The sequence below is a fragment of the Dromiciops gliroides genome, chromosome 2, assembly GCF_019393635.1.
Source record: "Dromiciops gliroides isolate mDroGli1 chromosome 2, mDroGli1.pri, whole genome shotgun sequence".
NCBI classification, from domain to species: domain Eukaryota; kingdom Metazoa; phylum Chordata; class Mammalia; order Microbiotheria; family Microbiotheriidae; genus Dromiciops; species Dromiciops gliroides.
In genome coordinates this window covers 328109376-328134929 of record NC_057862.1, presented here as the reverse complement: position 1 = coordinate 328134929, position 25554 = coordinate 328109376, and the positions used below count along the sequence as shown (strand labels likewise).

At 35.0% G+C, this 25554-nt stretch overlaps 1 protein-coding gene across 2 annotated transcripts in view; it reads left to right on the top strand.

The window, feature by feature from the left end:
• CLINT1 (clathrin interactor 1) overlaps positions 1-24410 on the top strand; it is a 69710-nt gene extending 45300 nt beyond the window's left edge. Inside the window, exons 5-12 of one of the 2 annotated variants that reach the window (XM_043984987.1) lie at positions 725-889; positions 4271-4448; positions 7255-7501; positions 10222-10294; positions 16762-16836; positions 19535-19827; positions 22053-22203; positions 22963-24410. In XM_043984987.1, the coding sequence (XP_043840922.1) occupies positions 725-889; positions 4271-4448; positions 7255-7501; positions 10222-10294; positions 16762-16836; positions 19535-19827; positions 22053-22203; positions 22963-23309 (1529 nt within the window). In that variant the 3' untranslated portion in view covers positions 23310-24410. Of the gene's footprint in view, positions 1-724; positions 890-4270; positions 4449-7254; positions 7502-10221; positions 10295-16761; positions 16837-19534; positions 19828-21998; positions 22204-22962 lie in introns of both variants that reach the window. The other variant, XM_043984985.1, reaches the window with a different exon arrangement.
• The last annotated feature ends 1144 nt before the right edge of the window (positions 24411-25554 follow it).

The window sequence follows — 25554 nt, the reverse complement described above, 5'->3', positions numbered from 1 at the left end:
AGAACTTGCAGAAAAGACTGGCTAATAACAACAGAACCAACACAACATGAGTGTTCGGGTTTATATTAAAATATGCACTAGAGACTGGTCCCCTGTGGTGTCCATAAAGGAATAGCTTTAATCATATGGGAAGAAAAGGTTAGAGCTCCAAAACACACACATCTGTTTGAAGCTGGGGTTTTTTCCTCCCACCAAATAATATTTACTGTGCAAAGGCAGCAAGGCCAGTGTGTGTTTTGAATGTGAAAGAGGCCAGAGAGTGAAGCAAATTTCAGTTTGTAGTGTACCCCAGTTGAAAGCACTTTAAAAATTCATCTTTAAACAAGATCTCTAGTAATTCCTATTTTCCAAAACCACTGATGAAACCAAAGAATAGAAACACTTTTTTAAAAAAAATGTTTTAAATGAAAGCATTTTTTGTTTAAATGTAAAGGAAAAGCAAACTGGCATTTAGGTATGAGCTATTGTTTCATAGTGTTCCTACCATGTAGTTATTTTTAGCAAATCAGATACTCCTTATAAAGACACTTTAAACTGAAACATTTTAAGACTGTTTTAGAATTTGCAGAAGAGGGGACTAAGTTAAAAATGAAATGGTGCTGTCAACCTTTTATTTATTTTTAAATGTTATAATTGTTGTCTTTAGGAAGATTTGGGTTTCTTGATTTTTTTTTTCTTGTGACTTGGTTTTTGTTGGCTGCATCCTCCTCTTTCTTACATACAGATGAAAATGGCAAGGACCAAGGTATAAATATACGCCAAAAGGTGAAAGAAATGGTAGAATTTGCCCAGGATGATGATAGACTTCGAGAAGAAAGAAAGAAGGCAAAGAAGAACAAAGACAAATATGTTGGGGTTTCTTCAGACAGTGTTGGAGGGTTCAGATATGGTGAGTAGTGGGCAAAGAGCATTCACAAGTGTTTAATTGACCCGTGGGACATATTGTAAAACCAGTAAAGTACTGGAAACCTACAATATTACACTTTGAAATATGAATGGCTTTTTAAATTTCTAGCTGATGAATCCTGAGAATCTTCCGATCTTCTCAAGGTTTAAAATATAAATGTATATCCTATAATATCATTAGATGTGCCTGCAGAAAGATAGTTGTTGAGCATATAAAAGAATTTCTGCTCCTTTAGGATCTATATTCCAGAGCTTAACTTTGAAACAGACAACAATGAAAAAAACCCTGGTGTATTAACAATGTAGTTTCTTGTTGAAAATTTATACTTTGTTGGAGAGGATGCATGTCTTAACTCTTAAAACTACCCTTGACCAAGAAAAGGTGACTGGTGATAGGTCATCCTCTAAGGGTTTTTGTTTGTTTGTTTGGGGGGGGGGGATTTGCGGGGCAATGGGGGTTAAGTGACTTGCCCAGGGTCACACAGCTAGTAAGTGTCAAGTGCCTGAGGCCAGATTTGAACTCAGGTACTCCTGAATCTAGGGCCAGTGTTTTATCCATCCTCTTAAGTTTTAATCTGGCTTTATAACTAGTCTTTTCCTTAAGCAGTGCAGAGCACTTTCCCCCCACATGCAGTGAAATAACTGAATTCAGATCCTCAGTAGCCAATAGGCCTGTGCTCATATACTGTTTCACTATTCCTGCCTAACATAGCTTCAAGTTTATATAAATTAGAATGAATATAGTGGACTTGCTCACTTCTGTTTTTCATTGCTACTCCTTCTGAACAAGCTAGAACACAATCTGTTTAAAACAGGGCCCTTAACATGGGCCACCTTATGTTTGTAATAAACGTAAAATAAGGATACCTCTCCTTTTTAAGGATGTTCTGTTGAGCTCATACTGCCCTATGCTAGGGGCTCCAGTAATCCTCTGATCTTGTGGGAAGCACAAATGTGCACACATGGTTTCACACTCATACTCACATGCAAGTTTGGATTTGTTGGTGTATTGAAAACACAAAAGTGTCTTAACACCTTATGTATGGAAGCATGAAGAATTTCTAATTTCTTAGATTCCGTGCCCACAGAGAAAAAGAATAGTTGAACATAAATATTCCTAAAATCCAGGAATATTTCTAAAATCAGAAAATTTTTATGTTAACAGGAACATAAAGAGCAATTCTTGAACAGTCTTGATTATTTTACCCCAAATTAAAGCATATCAGGAATGTAAGAAATTTTGAAATTTTGTTCAGCAAAATAGTTGTGTGCTTTATTTTTAGAGGAGTGGTTTAGGAACACGAATTTCCTTTTTAAACATTTTAAATCATGTTTTTCAATACATTTGCTTTACATATTGCCTGTACATATATGCCTCTCCTCTCTGTGTTGGTATAATAGTATATCTTGTCATGATAGAAACCTTAAAATGAAAGTTTAGAGCTTTAAGTTACCTTTGAAATGTGAAGTATTTAAACCCTGTTATAATGAGCTACTATTTATTACAGTAGTTCAGTGTAGTTTCAGGTTTTAATCATGCTTTTACAATTTTTTGAAATTGTCATTTACATAGCCCAGAGTGACCCAGGTAGCCATTTCTCGTATGATTTCTTTTTCTGTGAGATGTTATTACTACCATTTAGTAGTTTTTATATGATGACTTCTGTTTTAATTCTTGTTTTCTATTCATAATCTAATCTAGATTTTACCTACAATTGTACCTCGTTGTTGGAAAATATTGAAGAAAGCCTAACCAAGTTCAGTTTTGTCTGGATAGCATGGATATAGTTATTCCTTTTAAGTTGGAGTGTTTCTAGGCTTAAAAAAACATGTTATTCTTAGTGGCCCTGGGCAAGTCACTTAACCCTCATTGCCCTGAAAAAAAAAATGTTCTTTTAATATTAAGATATTATTGTAGATAATTAGTATAGCACTTTTATTTCCAAAGACTGTTGGACCACATTTAAATAACGTTAGTCTGTTCCAGAAGCACCTGACACACTGTCTTTACTTTTAAGAGACTGAAAAACCATTATTGAAAGAAGTGTGTTATAGTTAATGCTAGCTTATTCCAGAGTTCATTAATTTTTGTTAGGAAATCATTCTATCCCTTTTACGACTGCTTTCCTTAGTCCACTCAGATTCTCTTACCCCCACCCTTTTCATCCCCTCATAGCCTATTTCTCACTTGGTTTTTCCTGAATTCATTCTGGACATGTAAGCAAGAATATACCCCCAACTCACTGAATGAGTTCCCACTTAGTGCCATTCTTCCCCATTTCTCTCTGAGGCCACTAGATTAACCAGACTAAAAGTGAAGCTCTTGAAATGATGGTCTCAGGCTTGTTCACTCACTGCTCCCTGCAGTTCAAGCAGATGGTCTCTAAGTAATGCACATCCAAGTATATGTTTGGACTATGTGTGTAGTTGATCACATAATGTGCTGTTTTTAACTGTTATTCTTAGTCATCTTGTTTCTACTCTGTAAGCAGTAGTAGCAAGAATTGGTTTCTGTTGACTAGCTAGCTAGTCCTGACCCTAGCTACACAGTAGAAAAGTTAAGAGACAAAACTTTTCTCCCTACTAGATGATGTTGCTGTTTAAAACTCTCAGTTCCTTTGCTGTGTTAGAAAATAGATAACTTTGATGAGAGTTTGTTTTCTTTCATTTGAATCTACAAAATTTCTGTCAGTTGTTTTGTAAGTATTGAAAACATAAAACATAAGTTACCAGTTGGAAAGTAATGTTTTAGGGTCATTTTGATATATTTAATGTTTTGGGGTCATTTTGTTATATTTAAGTATTTGTTATGCTCATTTCCTTTTCATTCTTTTCTGAAATTTGATTTTTGTTTAATGATACTTTAGGTTTTCTTCATGATGTATTCTATTATATTATAAGATTTTATTAATAAGGCAAAATTACATATTTTTCCTAGGCTTTGGAGTACCTTGACCTCAAATATTCATAGCATTAAAATATCCTTAAAATCTTCCCCAAACCTTGAAATGTTTTTCTTTAATTTTTTTTTCTATTTCTGATTTTCCTTGTCATCATTGTGTTTGATTTTTCTATCTTGTAGTGATCCTTTCAGCAGTATTTAAGAACTTTCTGATGTGCTGGGCTGGGCATTGGCTGTGGAAGTTTTCATAAACAAAAGCTTTTGAATCTGCATTCCTGCCACTTAATGACTGGCATTACATGCTGTGCCTTGCTGTAATTGTGTTGATTCAGCACGGTGGGAGCTTTCAGTTTTGGTTTGAAAACTGTTTTGTAAGAGGAAAAGCTTCAGAAATTAGAACTGCAGGCATCTTTTTGAATTTAATGTCCTTAGCTTTACTTGTGTTTTTAATGCATCATATAGGTGAAAGGTATGATCCTGAACCAAAGTCAAAATGGGACGAGGAATGGGATAAAAACAAGAGTGCTTTTCCATTCAGTGATAAATTAGGCGAACTGAGTGATAAAATTGGAAGCACAATTGATGACACCATCAGCAAGTTCCGCAGGAAAGATAGAGAAGACTCCCCAGAAAGATGCAGGTATTAACACTTTGTCTCCTAGGTCTCTTGGAAAGTGTTGTGGCTTTTTTTTTTTTAATGCTATGTCAGATGTGTTTTGCCAAAAGTATTTATTAACATTCCTTATCAGCCACTCCCACCAGTTCCTAAAGTTGAACAAGTTTTCTCTCTGCATTTACTTAAGTCACTTAATCTTTCCTGTGGTGAATTACTTCCCTTAGAACAAGAACTGCTGGTGTTTATTCTGATTCTGCTGAAGGATGTGGGTTGCCTTAAGGTGTCAGGTTAAACACATAAGGAAGAAGAAATTGCCCCTCAGATAGAGATGGGAACTGCAAGTTTCTTGAAATTCTTCAAAATATAAGGGAACTCTAGAATTTGGAATTTTTTTTCTTTTGCTTTCTGCCACTTCATTGTGTGATCATATTACATACATTTATTATTTATTTCTTCATTCATTTATTTTTTATATCATAAACATTTAAGGGGGAAAGCAAAGTGCCCAACAACTTAGTAATAAAAATCAGAAGAATTAATTGCCATAGTGTGTGGTTCTGAGGTATGGCATCTACTTTCATACATCATATTTTCCTACATTAGTTGTGTTGAGTAAAATCTAAACTTTTTCAGCATTCATTATGTTGCATAAGCCTGTGTTAAGCATTTGTTTCTTCTCTGCATAGCAAAGTCTGCTCCCTTTAAAGGGAACATTAATTTGTAAAGTTTCTGTGACCATTATAGAAAAAGTGAAACTAAACTCCTGAGATATTTGTTGTATTTGAAGACTGTGTAGGTAGTGGATATTTACTAATGCCCTTCTCAGCACATTTATTTTGTTTACATCTCTGATTACTGGGAATGCCATAGACTGACCATTACTTTGAAGATTATTTCTGGAATGTTGTCTTTATTGGCCCAAGAATATATGAGTTTTTAGAATTTTCTTTTTGGCATTCTTGTATTCAAGGGCTTTACCCAGAAGATAAATAAAATAATGACATAGACAGCCCATTTACTAGGGATGGACTTTCTGCATCTTAAATCTTCTCTCCTCTCTTCTAATCATCCTTTTTTCTTTACTTTGTTTCTTAACATCTTTCTCTCCTCCCTTCCTTAACTTTTCCCATTCATTCCTTAAATCTAAAATGAAATCTCTGCATATGTCTAAGATTTATCATTTTCATTTCTTTTGTTTGGAGTATTCAGCTTGTAGTAGAGAAAGGAATATGAAAGAGTATTGAGAGGATAAATTGGAAAGGGACTATAACCTATTAGATTAAGTCCTAATAATTGACACAACAGAGGCTTTATTCCTTAGAACATGCAGAAGTTTTCTGACCAGTTCTATTTTGTCACCTTTTTATTTGGGAAATGAAGTATGTAGGTTTTTAGATGGCTAGACCTTGTGAGGCCCAGATAAATGGGCATGTGGGTAAGGAAGAATCTGTTAGTATTATTAGATCTGGTCTTTTCATGGTGCTTCTTAGAGCTCAGACTACAAAGCTCATTCCTTCATTGTTGGTGGCTTGGGCTTAAAGTCACAAGCTATAAAGTTAGTCTGGACCTAAAACATGTAGACGCAAAAAAGTTAGTTTTCCATCGGTATAACTAGCATTGTTCCACAACACTAGTATTCTAATTGTTTAGTCCAGTTGTTGTGATGCTAAGTTGGAAGGGTCACTGAATGCTTTTTAAGATTGTGGCTTTAAAACTTTGTAGCTGCAAAAATGTGTTAACACCCCTTTTCTCTGTGTGGGAAACCAGCTCTTCTTTTAAATTTTCAGAATTCCAAAATGATTTATATTTAAGTAGAAAATTGCTTTTAGCTTAGCCTGAATTAGAGCATTTCAATAGTAATTTTTATAGCAAAGGAGGAATTTTTTTTCTGTACTATATTAAGTATCTAAATTAAACTGCCTAGTTTAAGATTAGATAAAACTGGATATGTGGTGTATTTTTCTCCTTTATTTTCTCCCAAATCCCCAGTGTTTCTTTGAGTTTTGACATCTAAAAGCACCAGCCCATTGTCTTTTATACTATTAAAAACAAACTTTACCCAGAAGATAATTATTCAAAATATTTCAATATATTTAAGCTTTCCATGTAGAGTAAAATATAGCATATTTGTTACTAAGTGCATTAAATCCTGAATTTTTTTCTTCACTTATATAGAAATCAGATTAATTATCCATTGAAACAGGGGATAATAACTATAGTGTTTGAAAGGTTTGCTCCGGTGAATTAGTAATAATATAGTACTATTTTGCAAGCAGCTTTGCAAGAAAATAGATGCCAAACCCAAGTGCTTACACTATTGAAATCTGATAAAATAATGCTCCTATCAAGATAATCCTGTTATGTTGTTTTTTAAGTGAGACTCCAGATCTCAGATTAAACAAGCATTGATAGGCCCTTTAGAAAGCAGTATAATATAGCAGGTAAGTGCCTTGGGTAAATCAGCTAATTTCTCAAGGCCTCAGTCATTTTCCTTATTATTTGCAGTATTTTTTTTTTAATTTCGCAAGATTGGGGAGAATACTGAATGAGATCTATATAACACTTATTTGTCAGTTATTTGTTTTCGGTTATTTAAAATTTTTAAACATTTACATAGGAAATGCATTTCATGAGAGTTGTTTAAAATACATTGCTGTTCCTTTCACTAAAATATTTACTCAGATAGCTTTCTGATAATCCCAGCTAGTAAAATGAAGTATGGAACTTGGATGTTACTGTACCCCAAATTCCTAAATATGTATTATTAAGGGTAACTCTTAGAATAGTATCATCTTACTATTTTGTTTGACTTTTAAAAAATATTTTTTAGTGACAGTGATGAAGAAAAGAAAGCAAGAAGAGGTAAATCTCCCAAAAGCGAATTCAAAGATGAAGAGGAAACTGTGACGACAAAACATATTCATATTACACAGGCCACAGAGACAACCACCACTAGACACAAACGCACAGCAAATCCTTCCAAAACCATTGATCTTGGAGCAGCAGCACATTACACAGGGGATAAAGCCAGTCCAGATCAAAATGCTACAACTCATACACCTCAGTCTTCAATTAAGGTAGGAGTGGCCCTATCTTCATATATTTTCAAAGTTCTTCAGCATGGGCACAGTACAGTGTTTTGTAGGTAACCATGTTAATTAGGGATTCTCCAACAAATATGTTTATGATAGGAAAGCTCTTTGGGCAGAGAAAGCATTCAATTGGGCACCTCTAAATACAATACAAATTCTGTGTGTGTGTGTGTGTGTGTGTGTGTGTGTGTGTGTGTGTGTGGTATTTATTTATTTATTTAGAATTTTTCCCAAATTACATGTAAATACAAATTTTGGCATCAATTTAAAAAATTTTTTTAAAACTTTGTGTTCCAAATTCTCTTCCCCTCCCCCCCCAAGAACTCAAGCAATTCAATATAAGCTATACATGAGCAGTCATACAAAACATTTCCATAATTAGCCGCGTTGTAAAAGAAAACAGACAAAAACAAAACTTCAGAAAAGGAACTAACAAAAAAAATTATGCTTCAATCTGTATTCAGACACCATCATTTTCTCTCTCTGTAGATGGACTGCTTTTTTCATAAGACCTTCAGAGATGTCTTGGATCATTGCATTGCTGAAAATAACCAAGTCATTCACAGCAGATCATCTTGCAGTCTGAATACAAATTCTGAATGCAGAAGCAACACTTTATTTTAGGTAGAAGAAACAGAATGTCATTTATAGATTTCTTTCTTAGAGCTACCTCTGGCTTTTGAGAATAACTAACATCACTATTGGAGCCACAGAGGAATTTCTGAGTGTGGACTCCACTATTGAAGATTAGAAGAGAAAGTATCTAGGGGCAGTATATATTTAACATACACTTGAAAAAAAAATGGGCTGGTGCCAATTTGCCAGTCAGCTTTGAAGAATATTTGAAAACTATTTTGCTCCAAGTTGTTCATCAGTCACTCCAGAAGTGAACTCAACATACTGATTTTCCCAGTGTTAATACAGAAATTTCCTCTTTGGAAAAATTCTCACATGTGATATTGATGCTTTTCTCAGTATTTTATTTTCTCAAAGCTATTATTCCAAATCTATCTTCTATCATATGCCAACTTAGAAAACTGAAAAAAAAAAAAGTTATCTTGAAAGTTCAGTGTCACTCTTGCTAGGTATGAACAGCATAGCATAGGGTTCGATTATAAATACTATATAGGTAATTTGAGCAACATACCTTCCATGTTGGTCTATAATTCTGCCTAATTTTGGTTGGGAAAAATCAGCTTCAAACCTGTTGTGGTTGGGAGATGTGACATATGTCACCAAATATTTTAAAACCTCAACACCAGAGTTCACAATCTAGTTAGGGAGGCAGTATGTACATGAGACTGTTTAGGAAGAAGAATCATAAAAATTATACCTATCAAGGACTAGATTGCATGCTCTAGAACCAGAGGTATCAAACATGTGGCCTACCCCACAACACTTACAAACCAAATTAAAATGTAATTGGGAAACATTTAACAATAAATAAAAATAGGCCATAGATAATGTTAATATGTGGTTTTCTAAGTCAATATGTGGCCCAGAAGAATCTTTGTATATAACTTAGTCACCTCCTCTGTTTTTGAGTCTGACACCACTGGTCTAGACTAAACATTAGCTCAGAGAAAAGAGAGATTAATGTGGGATAGTGTATCATCAGGAAAGATTTTAAGGATGTAGGGCTTGATTTGAGCTTTGAAGGGAAAAGGGGAATGGAATAAGCATTTATATGGTGTCAGCTATGTGCTAGGTATTGTGCTAAGTACTTTACAAGTATTATCTCATTTGATTTGATCCTTTGAAAGATTCAGATAGAAAGTACAAGGGAATGAACACCATAAACAAAGGTTCAGCCTTTCCTAACCTGGCCTGCCCAACTGGATTCTTGTGCATTTGTATAGAAACCTCTCCACATGCTTTTTCACCAGTCCAGCTCTTCAAAGCCCCACTTCCTTTGTGGGGATCACTCCAATCTGTGGTTATCTTTCCCTTCTCCAACATCTAGAGCACTCAAATGCTGTTACTTGATCATATACTGTTTGCTAGTTTTCATATGGACATCTTGGTCCTTCCAACTGATTTTACTATAAGCTGATTTAGGATAATGATCATGTTTTCATGATGTTTGTCATGATGCCTATAGTTTTGGACATGCTGTAGCCACTTAATAAATGTCTGTAGACTTGTTGGTGTTAGTGAAAGTTTTTTTGTTTTGTTTTTCACTAGAAATGATTATGTTAATGTTTGGAAGCTTCTTCTGAGTAACTACATCTACCTATTGCAGATTAGCACCTGATCTGCAAGTGCCAGACTCTACAAGTTTCAGAGTTGCCTCCGTGGTTTAACTAGTCTATTTGAGAATAATAGGACTTCTATATAACCTATATCAGATTGCTTGTTGTCTAGGGGAAGGGGGAAGCAAGAGAGTGATTGAGAAAAATTCGGAACTCAAAATCTTTTAAAAACAAATGTTGGAAACTATCTTTACATGTAACTGGAAAGAAATAAAATACTATTAAGGAAGAAAAAAGAATAATATGACTTCCCTTGCTTAAAATTAATATCTAGCTGCTTTGTTTAGAAGTAGAAGCAGGTGAAATGTAAAACTTAATTGTCCAGCTGGCCAGAGTTTCTGTCCGCTGTACTTATTTTTCAATTACTTTAAAGTTTTATTCATTTGAAGGATTGTGTTCTAGAAAAATCTAAGTAAGTTTATTTAAATTTATACGTTGTGGGTTTGCTTTTAGACTTCAGTGCCTAGCAGCAAATCATCTGGTGACCTTGTTGATCTACTATTTGATGGCAGTAGCCAACCAACAGGTAAGTTTATGTTCATTTTTTTTCCCACTAAAAACTTTCATCACAGAACCTCTGACTCCAATAAAAATCACATCAATCACATCACTTTTATACAATTGAAAAGAAAGTTTTAAAATAGTATTTCTGAAAAGGAGGTATTGTGATATATAATGGAAAAAGCATTAAATTAGGAATAAGGAAGACCTGTCTTGTATTGTCTCCACTCTGTCCTGCATATTTTGGATAAATTACTTAAAATTTTCTAACTATCAATTAATTTCATTTGTAAGATGAAGGGATTGGACTATATGCGCTCAGTTAATCTTTTGTAATTCATATATAACATGATCCTATAAAAAGAAAGGTGGAAAAGACAAAACAGCACTTAGAACAGAGGGATTACAGAGGGGACTTTAAAGAGTGTGGGGTGTGGGTATGTGAGAGAGGGGGAGAGAGCACTAACTACAAATTCAGTCGTGATATTGTTTAATTATATGTAATAAGGTAATGGAAAGGCACAGAAATTTGACCAATGCCTTAGTGATAACATCTCTTGGTGCTTGTAGTACTTATAATCTAGGCCACTTAGTTGGCATATAGCATATGACATATGATATGGATAGATCTATGACCTTAAAGGTGTAACCGCCCATCCAGATTGCAACCCTGCCATATATTTTCTCATTCTTTGATTTTCATCTTTTGTCTTCATATATCCTCCATGTAGTTTCTGTGAGATGAACATATTTGTCTAGATCTTTTATCATTGTCCATCTCTTAACCCCTGCTAATTCTATATGACCAACCCACTTCTTTTTTCCTGGTGACATATGTCCTTGATCAATCTTTTATGCCATTTTTTAATATGATCATTATTATGGAATATTAGCGTGCTACAACCTACCTATATATACCTTTCTTCCTCCCACATGTCTTTCCATTTCTCTTTGGGTCTCCTGCATTTTGATTTTTCTGTGGGCTTGGTATTCTGTGATTTATGACAACATTGTATCACTGGGAGAGTTGCTATTGAAAAGATGTGGTTTCATGGCGGGAATCAACTTGGGAATCTTTGAAACTGCCATACAATTTACTGAATGCAATCCAGCCCTCTTTGTTCAGTCATGGGCCTAGCTCCTTATTGTCCATCTTCAACACTTGTCCAAAATAACACTAACATGCACAGACACACTCATTGAAAGTCATAACCTGCATAATGTACTTTTTCCCCCCTCATTTTTGTTGCATGGATTACTAGGCCAGTGTCTTTTGAGTGGATAGAATGTCATTGAGGAAATCTTTTAGAACTCCTTAGCTTGATGTCTTAAGTATCTAGGAACAGGAATATTTTTAAAAGTTCACTATCCATATATACTATATCTTCCATTTTAACTTTGAACAGGACAGTCTTTCATAACAATGACACACATTTGGTGTCTCCCCATTTTATACTTTGCTTAGTATTCGTTATCAAAAGATTGTTGAATAGTTATCTTTGTAATCAGCTATCAAGGAATCTTTTATATGATCTCAATGTAAATAGACTTCTTGTTGGAGGAAAGTCTTCAAGCTTGTTTGCTTATTTTAGTCAAGATCTAAATCCTTTGAAAGAAGGAGCCATACCTCCTCATAGATTCATAGATTTAAAGCCCGAAGAGGCCTTGGAAGTCATCTAGTCCAGCCCTCTTACTTTTCATCCCCAGTACCCAGCATATCATCATGTACATTATATGTTTGTGAGTAAAATCACTTTTAAAAATAGCTTATTATAAAATCACTTTTTAGAAGATCTCATTCCAGTGACTTGACTCTAAAACAATTCTGCTCTAGATAACATGAATGTCAAATTCATCTTAAATGTGCTCAATGGAATTTGTCACTGAATGAAAACACATTTATCCCTTTCTAGTTTTCCTAAATTGACTTGGAGAGAGAAGGATAATGCTTTTCTTCATAAAGCTACCTAATCATTGGGCTCCTTCTGCTTTAGGGGATAAAGTACTAGTTTATACCTGTTTTAGTGCTCCTGCATTGAATGTAACTTTTGGCTCTGTCAAATTTGAGGCATCTAGAAGGCAATCCCCCCTCCCCCGCCCCAGGGACAGTGAGGGTTAAGTGACTTGCCCAGGGTCACACAGCTAGTAAGTGTCAAGTGTCTGAGGCTGGATTCGAACTCGGGTCCTCCTGAATCCAGGGTCGGTGCTCTATCCATTGCGCCACCTAGCTGCGCCCTAGAAGGCAAGTTTTTGTTCTATTAGGAGGAAGGAAGTCCAGCAATAATATTTCCTCAGTCTGCTGAGTAGGGCTTTTCAGTACATGAGAATAAAATCATCTTAGCTTTCATTCTAAATCTCTGCCATAATTTAAATGTCCATTATATTTTTTAAACCTTGAAAAAATTAATTTCAGGGAGTGTTCTTTTTTAAGGTTGTGTGTATGATTGTAGCATAATAAATTACTGCTCTGGTGAAGATAGGTCAACAAGTAAAACAACTAATGCAAAGCACATATTTTGCTAAGTCTACTTTAGATACATGTTAAGTAAAATTCAAAAATCAAGAAGAAAGATGATAGGGTAAAGAGATGAATAATCTTCCAAAGTAGATTGAAAACTACTATTTATATAGTTAATATTTAAAGCACATTTGATGTGCTTTAAACAGTTTGCATTTCAGGTTAAATGGAAGGCATAACTGAAGGTTTTCCATTCATAAACCTGACCTATTTGCATTGAAAGTCCAAGTTCCCCTTTGTCCTTCTCTCTGCTTTTCATAGCTTTTCTCCTGTTGTTTATTCATGTTCATATCTTGGATAGATCTAAAACTATCAAACATCGTTAGTTTGGCAGCCCTAAAGTATTAAATATTTTAGCCACTTAACCATTCATTTTCCTTCTTTGGGGTGGATTTTAAGTTTGAGTTGTACCCCTCTGTAGATACATAAAATGGTTAAATAGTTTAAATTGTCAACTTTTCCTCTCAATACTTAGTGAAAGTTTGAATAAAACCTCTTAAGTTCTCACATTAAACTTAATTTTCTCTTAAGTGCTTAAGCAAAATAAAAGAATTGTCTTTGAAACTACTTAAATCTGATTTGTCATGTGAGAAAATTACCAGTTACCCTGGATTTCTTTTTAAATGTTTTAATAATATACAATCAGTTTCAAATTGATTTTACCACTGAAAGAAGATTCACCTACACTTCTGAAGGTATAGGAAGATACCACATTAATATTGCTATGTGGGATGCCATTTGGGTGCTGTTTAGCAGATGTGCCTATACTTATACTTGCCATCCTGCAAGTAATAAGAACATGAACTGTAAAAGCTAAGCAGATATGGCATCTGTGCTGCTTACAGATGACTATCTCTTTTGAGGAAAAAAAGAAAAATTTTTATGGTTTTTTTTGGGGGGGCGGGAGCAGAGGTTGTTGTTAGCATCTATGAGAACACCCATGATAAAACTTATAAAATGTTCCACTGAGTTTAAAACAAAACAAGACTAACAGCCATCCATTCATCAAGATTCATTGCTAGGTACCATGAAAACTTTCTGATACTGGGATGTTTTCATGAGGAACTATGTCTTACGGATGCCCACTTAAAGTTTGTTGGCATATAGAATTCAAGAGGGAATTGTAAATAAGGCATTGACAGATTTTTCTCTTATAAAAAAAAGAGAATAATAATACAAAATCTTATCAACTTCATAAAATTACAAAGTACCTGAAAATTAGTTTTCATTATGTCTATAACAAAGATTTTCTATTAATGAATAATTTAGAGATTTAAATACATACCTAAGTACATATCTGCAGTGAAACCCTTAACAGCTAAGACTTAGACTGAAGTTCACATAAGTATTAATATTAAACAACTTGTGCATTCTCAAGATACCAACTCAAAATTCAGGTGTTGCTGCATTATATTTTAGCCATCAGTTTTAATACCTAGCTGAAAATACTTCTCAAAAGTAGATATTATTTACTCCATATTTTAAAGATCATGTAGTTTAGCTAGATTTTTCCTTTGTATAAAACAGGATTGTGAAAAAAGACATGTTACCAGCTGGTGATTGTAAATAACCTCCTTGCTGCCCTGAGAAGGCAGATGGAAATGGTTCATTTATAATGACAGCTCTCATGTGGGAATCTTGAAGGATAGCTCATGTTGTGAAGTTTAACACAGTCTTTCACATGCATTTGATTTGTGATAGACCAATATATACTTTCTGCATAGAGTATGGGAACATTTTTTTCTTATCAGAAAAGAATGTGAGAGGTCAGAAGACAGCTTTTAAAATTCTCTTCAAAGAAATTAGCTGGGACAGCCCAGGGAATTTAAGAAGTGCTGGTGGCTGGAATCATTTTTATGTGAATTGTACCACACATTTGGGTAAAGATAGGTTTCCCAGGCAAGTGAGGAAATTTGACTGAAACATAAGAGGATTTGAATTGAAAACTTTGAAACCTCAGGCTAAAGGTAGTATTTGTTTTGTTGAGACTAAGTAGAATCCTAATTGGACTGGATGCATTCTATAATTATGAGATGAAAGAAATGTCAGTTGTCCTTTTGAGATGATGGCCCTTTCTGTAAAAGGTGATCCACGTGAGACTCCTTGAACACATCTGATTTGGGTAGACTTCTTAGAATATAGGAGGCAAGGAGACACTTGGAGTCTACAAAAAATGCCTCTCATTTGGGGGGTAGCCTTTATGGTAAAAGGTGGAGAAGTGTAATGAACCAAGTCAGTTACTCAAGAGTTTTAATGTAGGACATGGGAGTATTTAAATTTATAGTTCACGTTTTGAGAGGAGCTAGTGCTTAAGTGAGAATATTGTATTATGCCCATCATATGAGGAAATTGAAAACAGCTCTTCACATCTGTTAATACAAAGCAATAGGGTACAGTGGGACAAGTTTTGGAGTTAAAGGACCTGGATTTAGAACCTTTCTTCCACTTCCTCCCTGTGACATTGAGCAAGTCTTACCTTCTCTGAGCTTTCTTCTTCCTGTAAAATGAGGGAAGCAAACTAGATGACCCCTAACATCCCATCTTTAAATCAGTGCTCCTGTGGAATCATAAAACACAGTTCTGTCATCCTACAATAAATCTATTAGTTTGAAATTGGTTATCTTCCTTGACCTATATTCAAGGTTTTAAAAATTACTATGTTAAATTAATGTAAACAATTGGATTAATTTATGGATTGGGTTAATTTATTAATGAGCACAAAATATAATGCATGTGCAAATACTGGGAAAACTAAGGTCATAATGATGTGCTTTGAAGACTTTATATAAAGTACACAAATGTGACCCTATCTTTGATTTAATCTTTTAGGAGTTTATGTGTAGTGGGTACTAGTCTCCCATTTTGGGGAGGGAGAAAAGGGATATATGATAAAGTGGCATTAAAAAGGAATACAAGTACACATGTATCAGAAACTGAATTGTTCCTTTCATTACTGCTGGCCATTTATTAAAAAGGGGAGCTGGTTCTAGTTTAATTAACCCAGTTGAGTGTAGCAGATGGGGCAGAATGTCTTGCAGCGATAAGACAATTCAGAAATGGCACCAGATGTTGGAAGTTGTCCCTGGTGGTGTTTGAGTGCAGCACAGATGTTCCAGTCCCACCTGGCTAGTTTCTAAGCACTGCAGGCTAAGCAGCTGTGATGTAACCTATATAATGTACGCATAACACTAAAAAGCACAATAATTGAGCTGCTGCTACTTCTAAGGTTGTGACTGTTATGAGGTGAATTCTTTAAGGACAAACAAAAATACGGGCAACCATTTTAGAATTTAGGTCAGCCTATTAGAAAGTTTATACCTGAAATGGAGGAAAAAATGTTTGGAATACTATAACTTGAAAGGATATATCTCAGTTGAAACTGTTGCTAGAAATTACATTTTGCATACATTTATAAACAAATTTTTAAAAATTAGATGTTTCATTATTTGATCTATATGTTTATAATTTTTAGTGAATTAGTTTTTAAATTAACATGATGTACATTTTGTCCTTGAAATAGCAGAAAAATTAATCCCAGTATTTTTGACGTTAGTTTTTTGAAAATTTGTGGACCAGAATTTTCGTGCTAAAAATGAAACTCCCAAAAGTATCAGGGTTTTGTTATTTGTTTTGCTTTTTAACTCAATCAGCTTCAGGTTTTAATAACAGAATAATTTCACCTTTTTGTAGCATCTCAGCTTAGTTTTTTGTATTATTTTGTTTTTTTAAATATAATGACTGTAACACCCCAAAATGGTACATTTTATTTCACCAGAAATAGAAGCTGAGTGGCAGGAGTTACTGAAAAGAACCATTGTAGTATCTTGCAAGCTAATGTTGATCAACTTTTAAGCATTATGGGGAAAGGATTCTGTATTTTTCCTGTTTTAAAAATCAGGATGTTAAAAATGGCTTTGGAATTACTAGCTCTTTGGGAAGATAATAGTCATTTTTTCTCTGTCCCTAATTTCCAGGTGGATCAGCTGATCTATTTGGAGGATTTGCTGATTTTGGATCAGCTGCTGCATCAGGAAACTTTCCTTCACAAGGTATGATAAGATTTTATTGACTGTAGAACTAAAGGGTTAAATTAAAGAATTAGTTTTGTTTTGTTTTGTTCCCAATCTCTGGTATGTATGCTTTCCTGTTCACTCATCAGGGCATTTAGGATAACAAAGTAAAATTTGGCAAATGAGTCATTTGCCAAATATAAGCCGTATTGTACTGTTGGATGAGTCTGTTATTTATAAAAATATCTTTCGGTTTGGAGGAAAAGTGTAAGTCAGGTCAGTTTCTTTTACGTGGAGTTGCTGAGTTTTAAGTTATTGATAATTCTTCATCTTTAGGAGCAGTAGAAGAGTCAAATCAACAAGCATTTGTTAGGTCCCTTCTATGCACCAGGCGCTGTGCTATATTTATAACAGTCTTTTTTTATGTGATTTAATTTAGCTTTTATAACAGGTTTTTTGCAGAAGAACTCATGGATAAATCAAGATTGATATGAAGTGTTGAGCTAAAGCTATTTAATAATTTAGATATTAATATAAATTACTATGAAATGAAGCTGTCTAGGTTAAAAACTTCCGCGTTTGGAGCAGAAATCTTAAAATAGCTCTAAAATCATTTGAGAACCTCTTTTTGATATCCCCAAAAGAGGAAGTGGTAAACAAGGCTAATGTAGCAGATCCCTTTCTAAGTCTGCTCAGAGAAAGAAAGAAATAGCAACTATCCAAGGAGAGGACAAGGAATAAACAGTGAAAAGATAGGGCAAACAGATAAGAGATTGTTTAAAGATTTGTCCTAGTAAAATCTTTATGAAACCGTAAAGAAGCATTTTGCTAGGATTGTTGTGGTTCTTTTTAGTAGTGGTCTAGTGACCCAGACTCTTTACAAAACAATCCTTTTAAAGTTGCAATATGCTTTTTTTTTTTCAGTTTGCAATTCTGTTCAACCCATAATTGGACATGCAGATATGAGAAGATGCTTCCAAGTTAGATATAAAATTCCTTAGTTTGAGATTGAATGGATATGTAATTTATATGTAACATAAACTAAATTACATGGTTCTTTATTCTCCAAGGTGCCTACTTCAAGCAGAGGGTAGTAACCATTTTCCAGAAACATAGGTTAATAGGAAACCAGAGCTTTTGCTTCATTATGTAAATGTTTCATTGGGAATTATGATTGATTGCCTACAACCAAGAGTTAATAGACTTCAGTTCATGAAAATAAAAATGAACAGAAGCAATATTTAGTTGCAATATTTAAAGTTTGTATATATGTCACCCTGTCTACTATGTACATCATTTGAATATGTACGTAGTTTAAATAATATATTTGTTTGTGTGAATATGATTAATCTAACATTATGCAAGGGGCAGAGACTTGTGGGATGATTAATCATTTCTGAAGAATAAGAGCCCCACTAGAAATCTTTCCCTCTTTTGATTAATCATCTTTGATAAAAATTCCCCATTTTCCAAAATGTGCTTTAGTCAAATAAGTGGAGATTTAGCACATTTGTGTTTTCTTTATCCATTCAGATTACCTTAAGTGGGTTTAAAATTTTAATATGTAGTACTAGTGAAAATATCCCAATACATACTCTTTTTTTGTAAAAGAGATCAAAAACCAGCTTTAGTGAAGACCCTGAGGTAATGAATACTAGCACATCTCTTGAATTAAATTGTCAAAATGCTTGGGGACTGCAAATGAATTTGTTTCTCAAAGGTTTATTTACTTTTAATAGTCTCATCTACAACTTGTAGAAAATATAGACTCTGGTGTTTGGAGCAGTTAAATACCTTTATTTTAAGTGAGTTAAGAAAAATTTGCTATCTACTTATTTACTGAGAAGGAAAAGGTGTTCTTTAGTTATTATACATTTGCTCACAGCAGATCTTAACTATGAATTGAATGTTCCATATAAAGCTTTATTTTCAGCTTTGAAACTATAATTGTATTTTAAAGAACAAAATTTTTAGGTTTATTTGCTTTTTTTAATGTTGCCTCTTAAAAGACTTTAAAAAATTGATAGTGCATTCATGTAAAGCAAGAAAGAAATAGGATGACTGTGCAAAATGTGCTAGCATTGAAGACATAGCTAAGTTAAAAGGTACTCTAGACAGACAATCTGAGTACTCTTAATTTTACTGGTTTCTTATTTTTGCTTGTGTTCTCTTAATTGAATTTCATTAACTTAATGGTGTGGTTTTAGATACTCCAAGTAACTTGGTTTCCTAGAAAGTCCTGTGAAATGACAGTAGTTTTTCAAAGCATTTGTTGTTTCTACCAGGCTCCTTTTTTGAGAATACTGGCGCTTCTAGAAAAAAGTTCAGTCACTTTAGAGCTAAAAATCTCTCCTTGCTTTTTTGACGATCTCAGCCTGCGCATACCATTATCATCTAGCTAGAAGCACTTTTAATTTGTAAACTTGGCTGAAGGGAACCTCTTTCACTATCATTTCAGGAGTGTGTCACCTGAAGACCTGTCAAATAGAGATTTTACTTTATATGTAAGAGTTTCTTTTCTTTTTTCTTTTTTTCTTTTTTTTTTTTTCATTGCTACCTTGTTAAAACTCATGGAATATTCATGAGAGAGAATGAAGTCCAGATGGAGATTGTACCTGCAGATGTTAATCTGGACGGACACAAATCAGCTCTCATTTGTTTCAGTTCATAGAGCGTTGCATTTGTTCTATGCCTTTCAAAAAAGTCTCTTACTCTCAACCACCTCCTTCTCTCTTAGGTTCAGCAACAAGTGGGAATGGAGACTTTGGTGACTGGAGTGCCTTCAACCAAGCTTCCTCGGGTCCCATGGCTTCTAGTGGAGAGCTTTTCAATAGTCCCTCACAGCCAGCTGTGGAACTGTTCAGTAACTCACAGCCAACTCTGAGTCAGCCTCCAGCAGCCTCAAATACTTCAGACCTATTTGATTTAATGGGCTCCTCCCAAGGAACCATGACATCTTCCCAAAGTATGAATTTCTCTATGATGAGCACTAATACGGTGGGCCTTGGTTTACCCATATCACGATCACAGGTAAGTCCAATCCAACCTATGCTTCCTCTCTTTGCACCCCACCCCCCAGTCCCCCACCCCCGAAAGAAAAGAACAGTAAAGTCATCAGCTCAGAAGATATTGAGTCATCTCTTCTATAGTTTCAAGTTAAAGAAAATACTGTGCTGTTTAGTTTTCCAAACTAGGAATGTAAATGTAATGGTTGTTTAGAAGGTCATAAACTCATTTCAAATGAAGAAGCATACTGAGGCATGCCACTTTGGATGGTAAAAGTAACTTCATTCTAGTTATACATACACACACACATAACATACACTAAAATTTCCTACTGTATTCTTAAAAACCAAAACTTAGACGGATCATCATTGTCTCTCTGAGGTGTTAAAAATAATATTGAGCATTAATTTATTTTTTAAATATTCATGATAATTTGGAAAGTATTTTATCCAAATGATACCATTCAAGTGAACATTCATCTCATGGATTGAGTCTGCCTTAGATTGGTCAACTACTTATGTTTATTTAGATGTCGTTTCTCTTTCAGAACTCCTCCGGTCATTTATGTGAATGAAATGAAAATGTAAGGTTTAGGGATATTGTCGTATTTTTTAAAAATTTATACATAAAAAGGGATTAGGTTTAAAATGAGTACAGATTGAGTTTGGTAATGCTTGAGTGGGAAACTTGATAATTTAGCTCTTGAGCAAATTTACTTGTGATGCTAACTACTAATTTCAATGTCAGGTTCTACTCTTCCAGATATTAGGATACAGGAAGAGAACAAAGAGCGTAAAGAGGTGACTGCTGTATATAGGAATTGTAATGCTGGGTGGTGGGAAGTAGCACAAGAAAGGTGAGGAGATGTTGGAAAAGGCCTCACCAACAAGATAACATTCCCTCTCTTTGAGGAAACAGACTTTTCTGGAGCCACATAAAACCTCTCTACAACTTTTTGCAGTCTAAATTAAAACTAAGTGTCAATTCTGTCTTAATACCTGTGTCTTGCTATCTTTTTAGGTATGTTTTCTTGCTACTTTTCTGTCTCTTTTTTTCTTATATAACCCTGATCTCTAAGGATTACCTCCTTTCTCTTGAATCAATCACATAAAAATGTAATAGGTGCTTTCAGAGCAATGCAGACACATGCACGCGCACGCACACACACATACACACACACTCATTTATTTATTTGTTTTTCCCTTCACCCTCTTGTTTTAAAGGGGAATGATTAGTTTACATTTTGAGAAGTCACCTAAGTTCATATTTTCATGAAAGACATTTTCTTAAAGTATGGCATACCTTTACCTGATAGTAACACTGGGAGTACACAGGTATGTGTACTAGAATGGGCCTTGAACTCATTCACCATGAGAGTTATGACCTTGGTTGTGTGTAAAATGTGGGTACTCTCTTTAATCAACAGGCAATTTGGATCATAAAAGGGGCATTTGCCAACTACTTTAGCACACAAAAGTCAAAACTGTTAACTTTGAGGTATAGATGCAGTTTTAAAATGTGATTAAAGAGGGAAAGGTGAGTCAGAACCTTGATTTCAGAACCAACTCTGCTACTTCTTAGCTGGGTCCTTTGGGCAAAGTTATTAACCTCTCTTAATCTCAATTTCCCCATCTCATACTTGCAGCTTACAAGGTTGATATAAAGAAATTGCTTTATAGAGGGCAGCTAGGTGGCACTGTGGATAAAGCACCGGCCCTGGATTCAGGAGGACCCAAGTTCAAATTTGGCCTTAGACACTTACTAGCTGTGTGACCCTGAGCAAGTCACTTAACCTTCATTGCCCTGCAAAAAATAAATAAATTGCTTTATAAACCCCAAAGTTCTTCACTACAAATGTAAACTTTTAAAAAAATTTATGAACCAAAATAAAACAGTTGTGGTTGGTCTTTGGTTCCAGGAGCATCATTTGAAAGTCTGATATATTGGTGTGCTTGGGGGGGGGGCAGTGGGGGTTATGTGACTTGCTCAGGGTCACATAGCTAGTAAATTTCAAGGGTCTGAGGCTGGATTTGAACTCAAGTCCTCCTGAGTACAGGGCTGGTGATTTATCCACTGGGGCACCTAGCTGCCCCATATTGGTGCTATATTTAAAGAAACTACTATGTGATCAGATTTCCCCTTATAGTGTCAGTTGAGAAGAGGCTTAATTTTTAGAGTATTTTTCTTTCTTCCAGCCTTTACAAAATGTTAGCACAGTGCTGCAGAAGCCTAATCCTCTCTATAATCAGAATACAGATATGGTCCAGAAATCAGTCAGCAAAACCCTGCCATCTACATGGTCGGACCCCAGTGTCAACATTAGCCTGGACAACCTACTACCTGGTCTGCAACCTTCCAAACCCCAGCAGCCATCTCTTAACACAATGATCCAGCAACAAAGTAAGTGGCGCTGACCCATTCACCTTAATCTCGAACTGTTCCCTTCTTGTGTGTGTCGCATTCTACAGTCCTGATTTCAGCACTATGGCTGGTTTCCATGCCAGAAACACTTCAGGGTATGAAATCTCTTACTTTAATTGCAGAGACAGCCCAGTTACAGTCTGTTCTAAAATTTGGCTTTCTTTTGCTGCCACATGTTGTCTGTTCCCATCATATTAAATGATTTCTTTTCCTACTCTCACCTTGACAACTTTTGTTAGTATAGGCCCTGTAAGAAGTTAAGGTAGCAGTGGTTACAGAGGAGCTCACATGTTTTCCTTTTTCCCCTTCCATCTACAACACAGTTTTGGGATAGCAGGGCCAGGAGCCTCAAAATAGCACAAGATTAGCTGGGAACAGAAGATTTCAAGTTCTGCCTTTTCTATTATTGTTGTTGCTGCTGTTTTCAATTTTGTTCAACGCTTTGTGAGCCAATTTGAAGTTTTCTTGGCAAAGATTACTAGAGTGGTTTGCCGTTTCCTGAGGCAAATGGGGTTAAGTGACTTGCCCAGGGTCACACAGCTAGTAGGTGTCTGAGTCTGGATTTGAACTCAGGAAGATGTTTTTCTAACTGTAGGCCTTGCACTCTATCCACTCCACCACCTAGCTGCCCTTATAAAGTGTTTGCAAGAAAATTATATCTTTTTTTCCTTAGCACCTCCCACTCTGCTTCTTTCTGTGTGAGACTTTAAGTTGATAAATTTTTCTTTCTTCCCATAGATATGCAACAGCCTATGAATGTGATGACGCAAAGTTTTGGAGCCGTGAACCTAAGCTCACCACCGAATATGATCCCTGTCCGGCCTCAGACCAATACATTGATGGGGGGAACCATGCCTGTGGGCATGCCTAATGTGATGACTGGCACAATGGGCATTGCCTCTCTTGGAAATACTCCTATGATGAACCAGGGAATGATGGGAATGAATGTGAACATGGGAATGCCAACTGCGGGGCTGGGATTGACAGGCACAATGGGCATGGGAGTGCCCAGTCTAGCCATGGCTTCTGGAACTGTACAACCCAAGCAAGATGCCTTTGCAAACTTTGCCAACTTTAGCAAATAAGAGTCTATAAAGAACCAGATTGAATGAAGGATTTTTAGCTGCAGAGAGAGGTGATGTTGGGGTGGAAAATGCTGATCAGTACCCTTTTCTTTATCAAATACTAAAAATGAACCTGCATAAAAAAACCAAAAAGGCTTTTTTGTAAAAGTGAAATATCTAGTGTTCCAGATGGACAGGCCAGGGCACTTCAGACGAGGCAGTATAATTATTTTTTCCAATGAGCCTAGACCATGTTTTGTAGTGAGACCATCAAAAGCCTTTATAAATTAAATAAGCAATTTCATCGTAATTTGTGCAAAGACTGAAATAGGGCTGAACAGATCTGTCTGAATCTCTAATTTTGTACTTTTTCTTTTACCTGATGAACTTGATTTTTCTGTCCCTGAATCGCCTTGTCATAATTGGACCCATTGCTTTTACTACCACTCTTGAGTCCATAGTCGAAGTCATTCAAGTCTGATAATCTGTTTTTTATAAAAATATCTATTTTTGTCCAAAAAAGGCTTACATATGTGATTATGGCTAAATCAGAGGTAACTGGAATGTATATACTTTTGCTAATGTTCCAGGCACACTGCTATACTATCCAAATTTTTATTATAACAAAATCTTTTGAAGCAATTGGTGATAGGTATGGAAGGGGCTTCTCCCATTTCTCCCACTATGATTATCATTCAGTGGAGAACTGGGAGAAATGCCTTATCTGGGGCTGTTGTATGGTTTCCTTTCCAAAAAGATCTCCAGCATCTTTTATTTTTAGCAGGCATTCTTTACAATTTGTAATGATTGATGGGCAAGACTTCTTTCTGTGTTTATCCCCATAGCCATTGGTTAACAGCAAAAGTCAAAGAGCAAAAATGTTTATTTTTTTTGGCATCTTTTCAAAAAATAAGGTAAAAAGCCTTAATACATTTTTAAGTTAAATATAAATGTTTAAACCCAACAGTGTTGGTTTTTAGATTTTATACTTGGTTTTGGTTTTGTTTTGTTTTGTTGGTGTAAATATGGCCTTTGCAAGCTGTGGTTCCAGTAGCGGGAGTTTAAAATATATTATTAAAGGAGACCTGTAGCAGTCAAAGATTTTATTGATTTAATGGAAAATAAAGGAAATTAATTAAAAAACATTTTTGTTTTCCTGCTATGATTCTGCATTAAGATCACATGAAAATCATGATTCTAGAGTTTGGAATGCAAAATGAATTGTTTTACCCACAAGTTGGGAATAATAATATTGAAAATAAACACTATAATATAGGTATCAAATTATTACTTCCCCTCTTTATGTTGGATTTCTTTTTTATTAAATTGATAAAACTTTGTTCCCATTGTATTCATAATGTTCTGTTATACATAACATTAAAATATTCATTAAAATCATCGTTGAACCGCTTTTTCCTTCATTCTGTTTGACATTTGAGACTGTTTGGGGAAAAAATAATTATAATTTGGGCAAAGTAATTTTTATAAATAATTTAAAATTGTTTAATGACTTCTCTCCATCCTTTCCTATCTTACTCCACTGTTAGGAATTAAAAATGAAGCAGCAAAGATATCCTGACCTGCTCCAGTCTTGCTAATGCTCCATCTACAACATTTCTAATTAGGCAGAAATTCATGTACTTCAGCTAAGTGGTAATGAAAAGTGATTCATTTGCTGAATAAGAGATGAGAGAGAGTGTAATTAGCTGACTGCGGTTTTTAATCTTTCAACAATTCAGTGTGTTTAAATTAGTTTCAAAGAATAGGAGCTTTCAAGTGTTGTTACTTCAAAGTAATCAAGCCAGGCTCTAATGGTAGGACAGGAGAACACATTGCTGATTTTTTTTTTTAAATCCATAAATTGTGGGGGAGGGTTGAGAAATCCATGTTTTTGTTTGGGGGGGGGTTGCTTTAGATTGACAATTATTACACCTCCAACCTTCAGGAGTATGCAGTTTTCAGAGGAAGTAAGTTAAGTTTTTATTCCCAGATATCTCATACCCAAAAGTCAGGTTTAATTGATTTGGGGAAAAAATGTGCCATGGCTTTCTAAAAGACCTGTCCTGAGTCCAGAAGTAGACACATCTCACATTTCAGTTTTTATGAACATGAAAACACTGTTGCTGGCTTTCTACACCTTATTTTTTTCTTAAATGTTATTGGCCCTACAAGACAATAATTACCACATGGGGTCAAACTTCATAATCTATACAATCTAGCATTCTTTCTGAAATTGGCACCAAGAACTATTTGGTGGCTTGTCTTC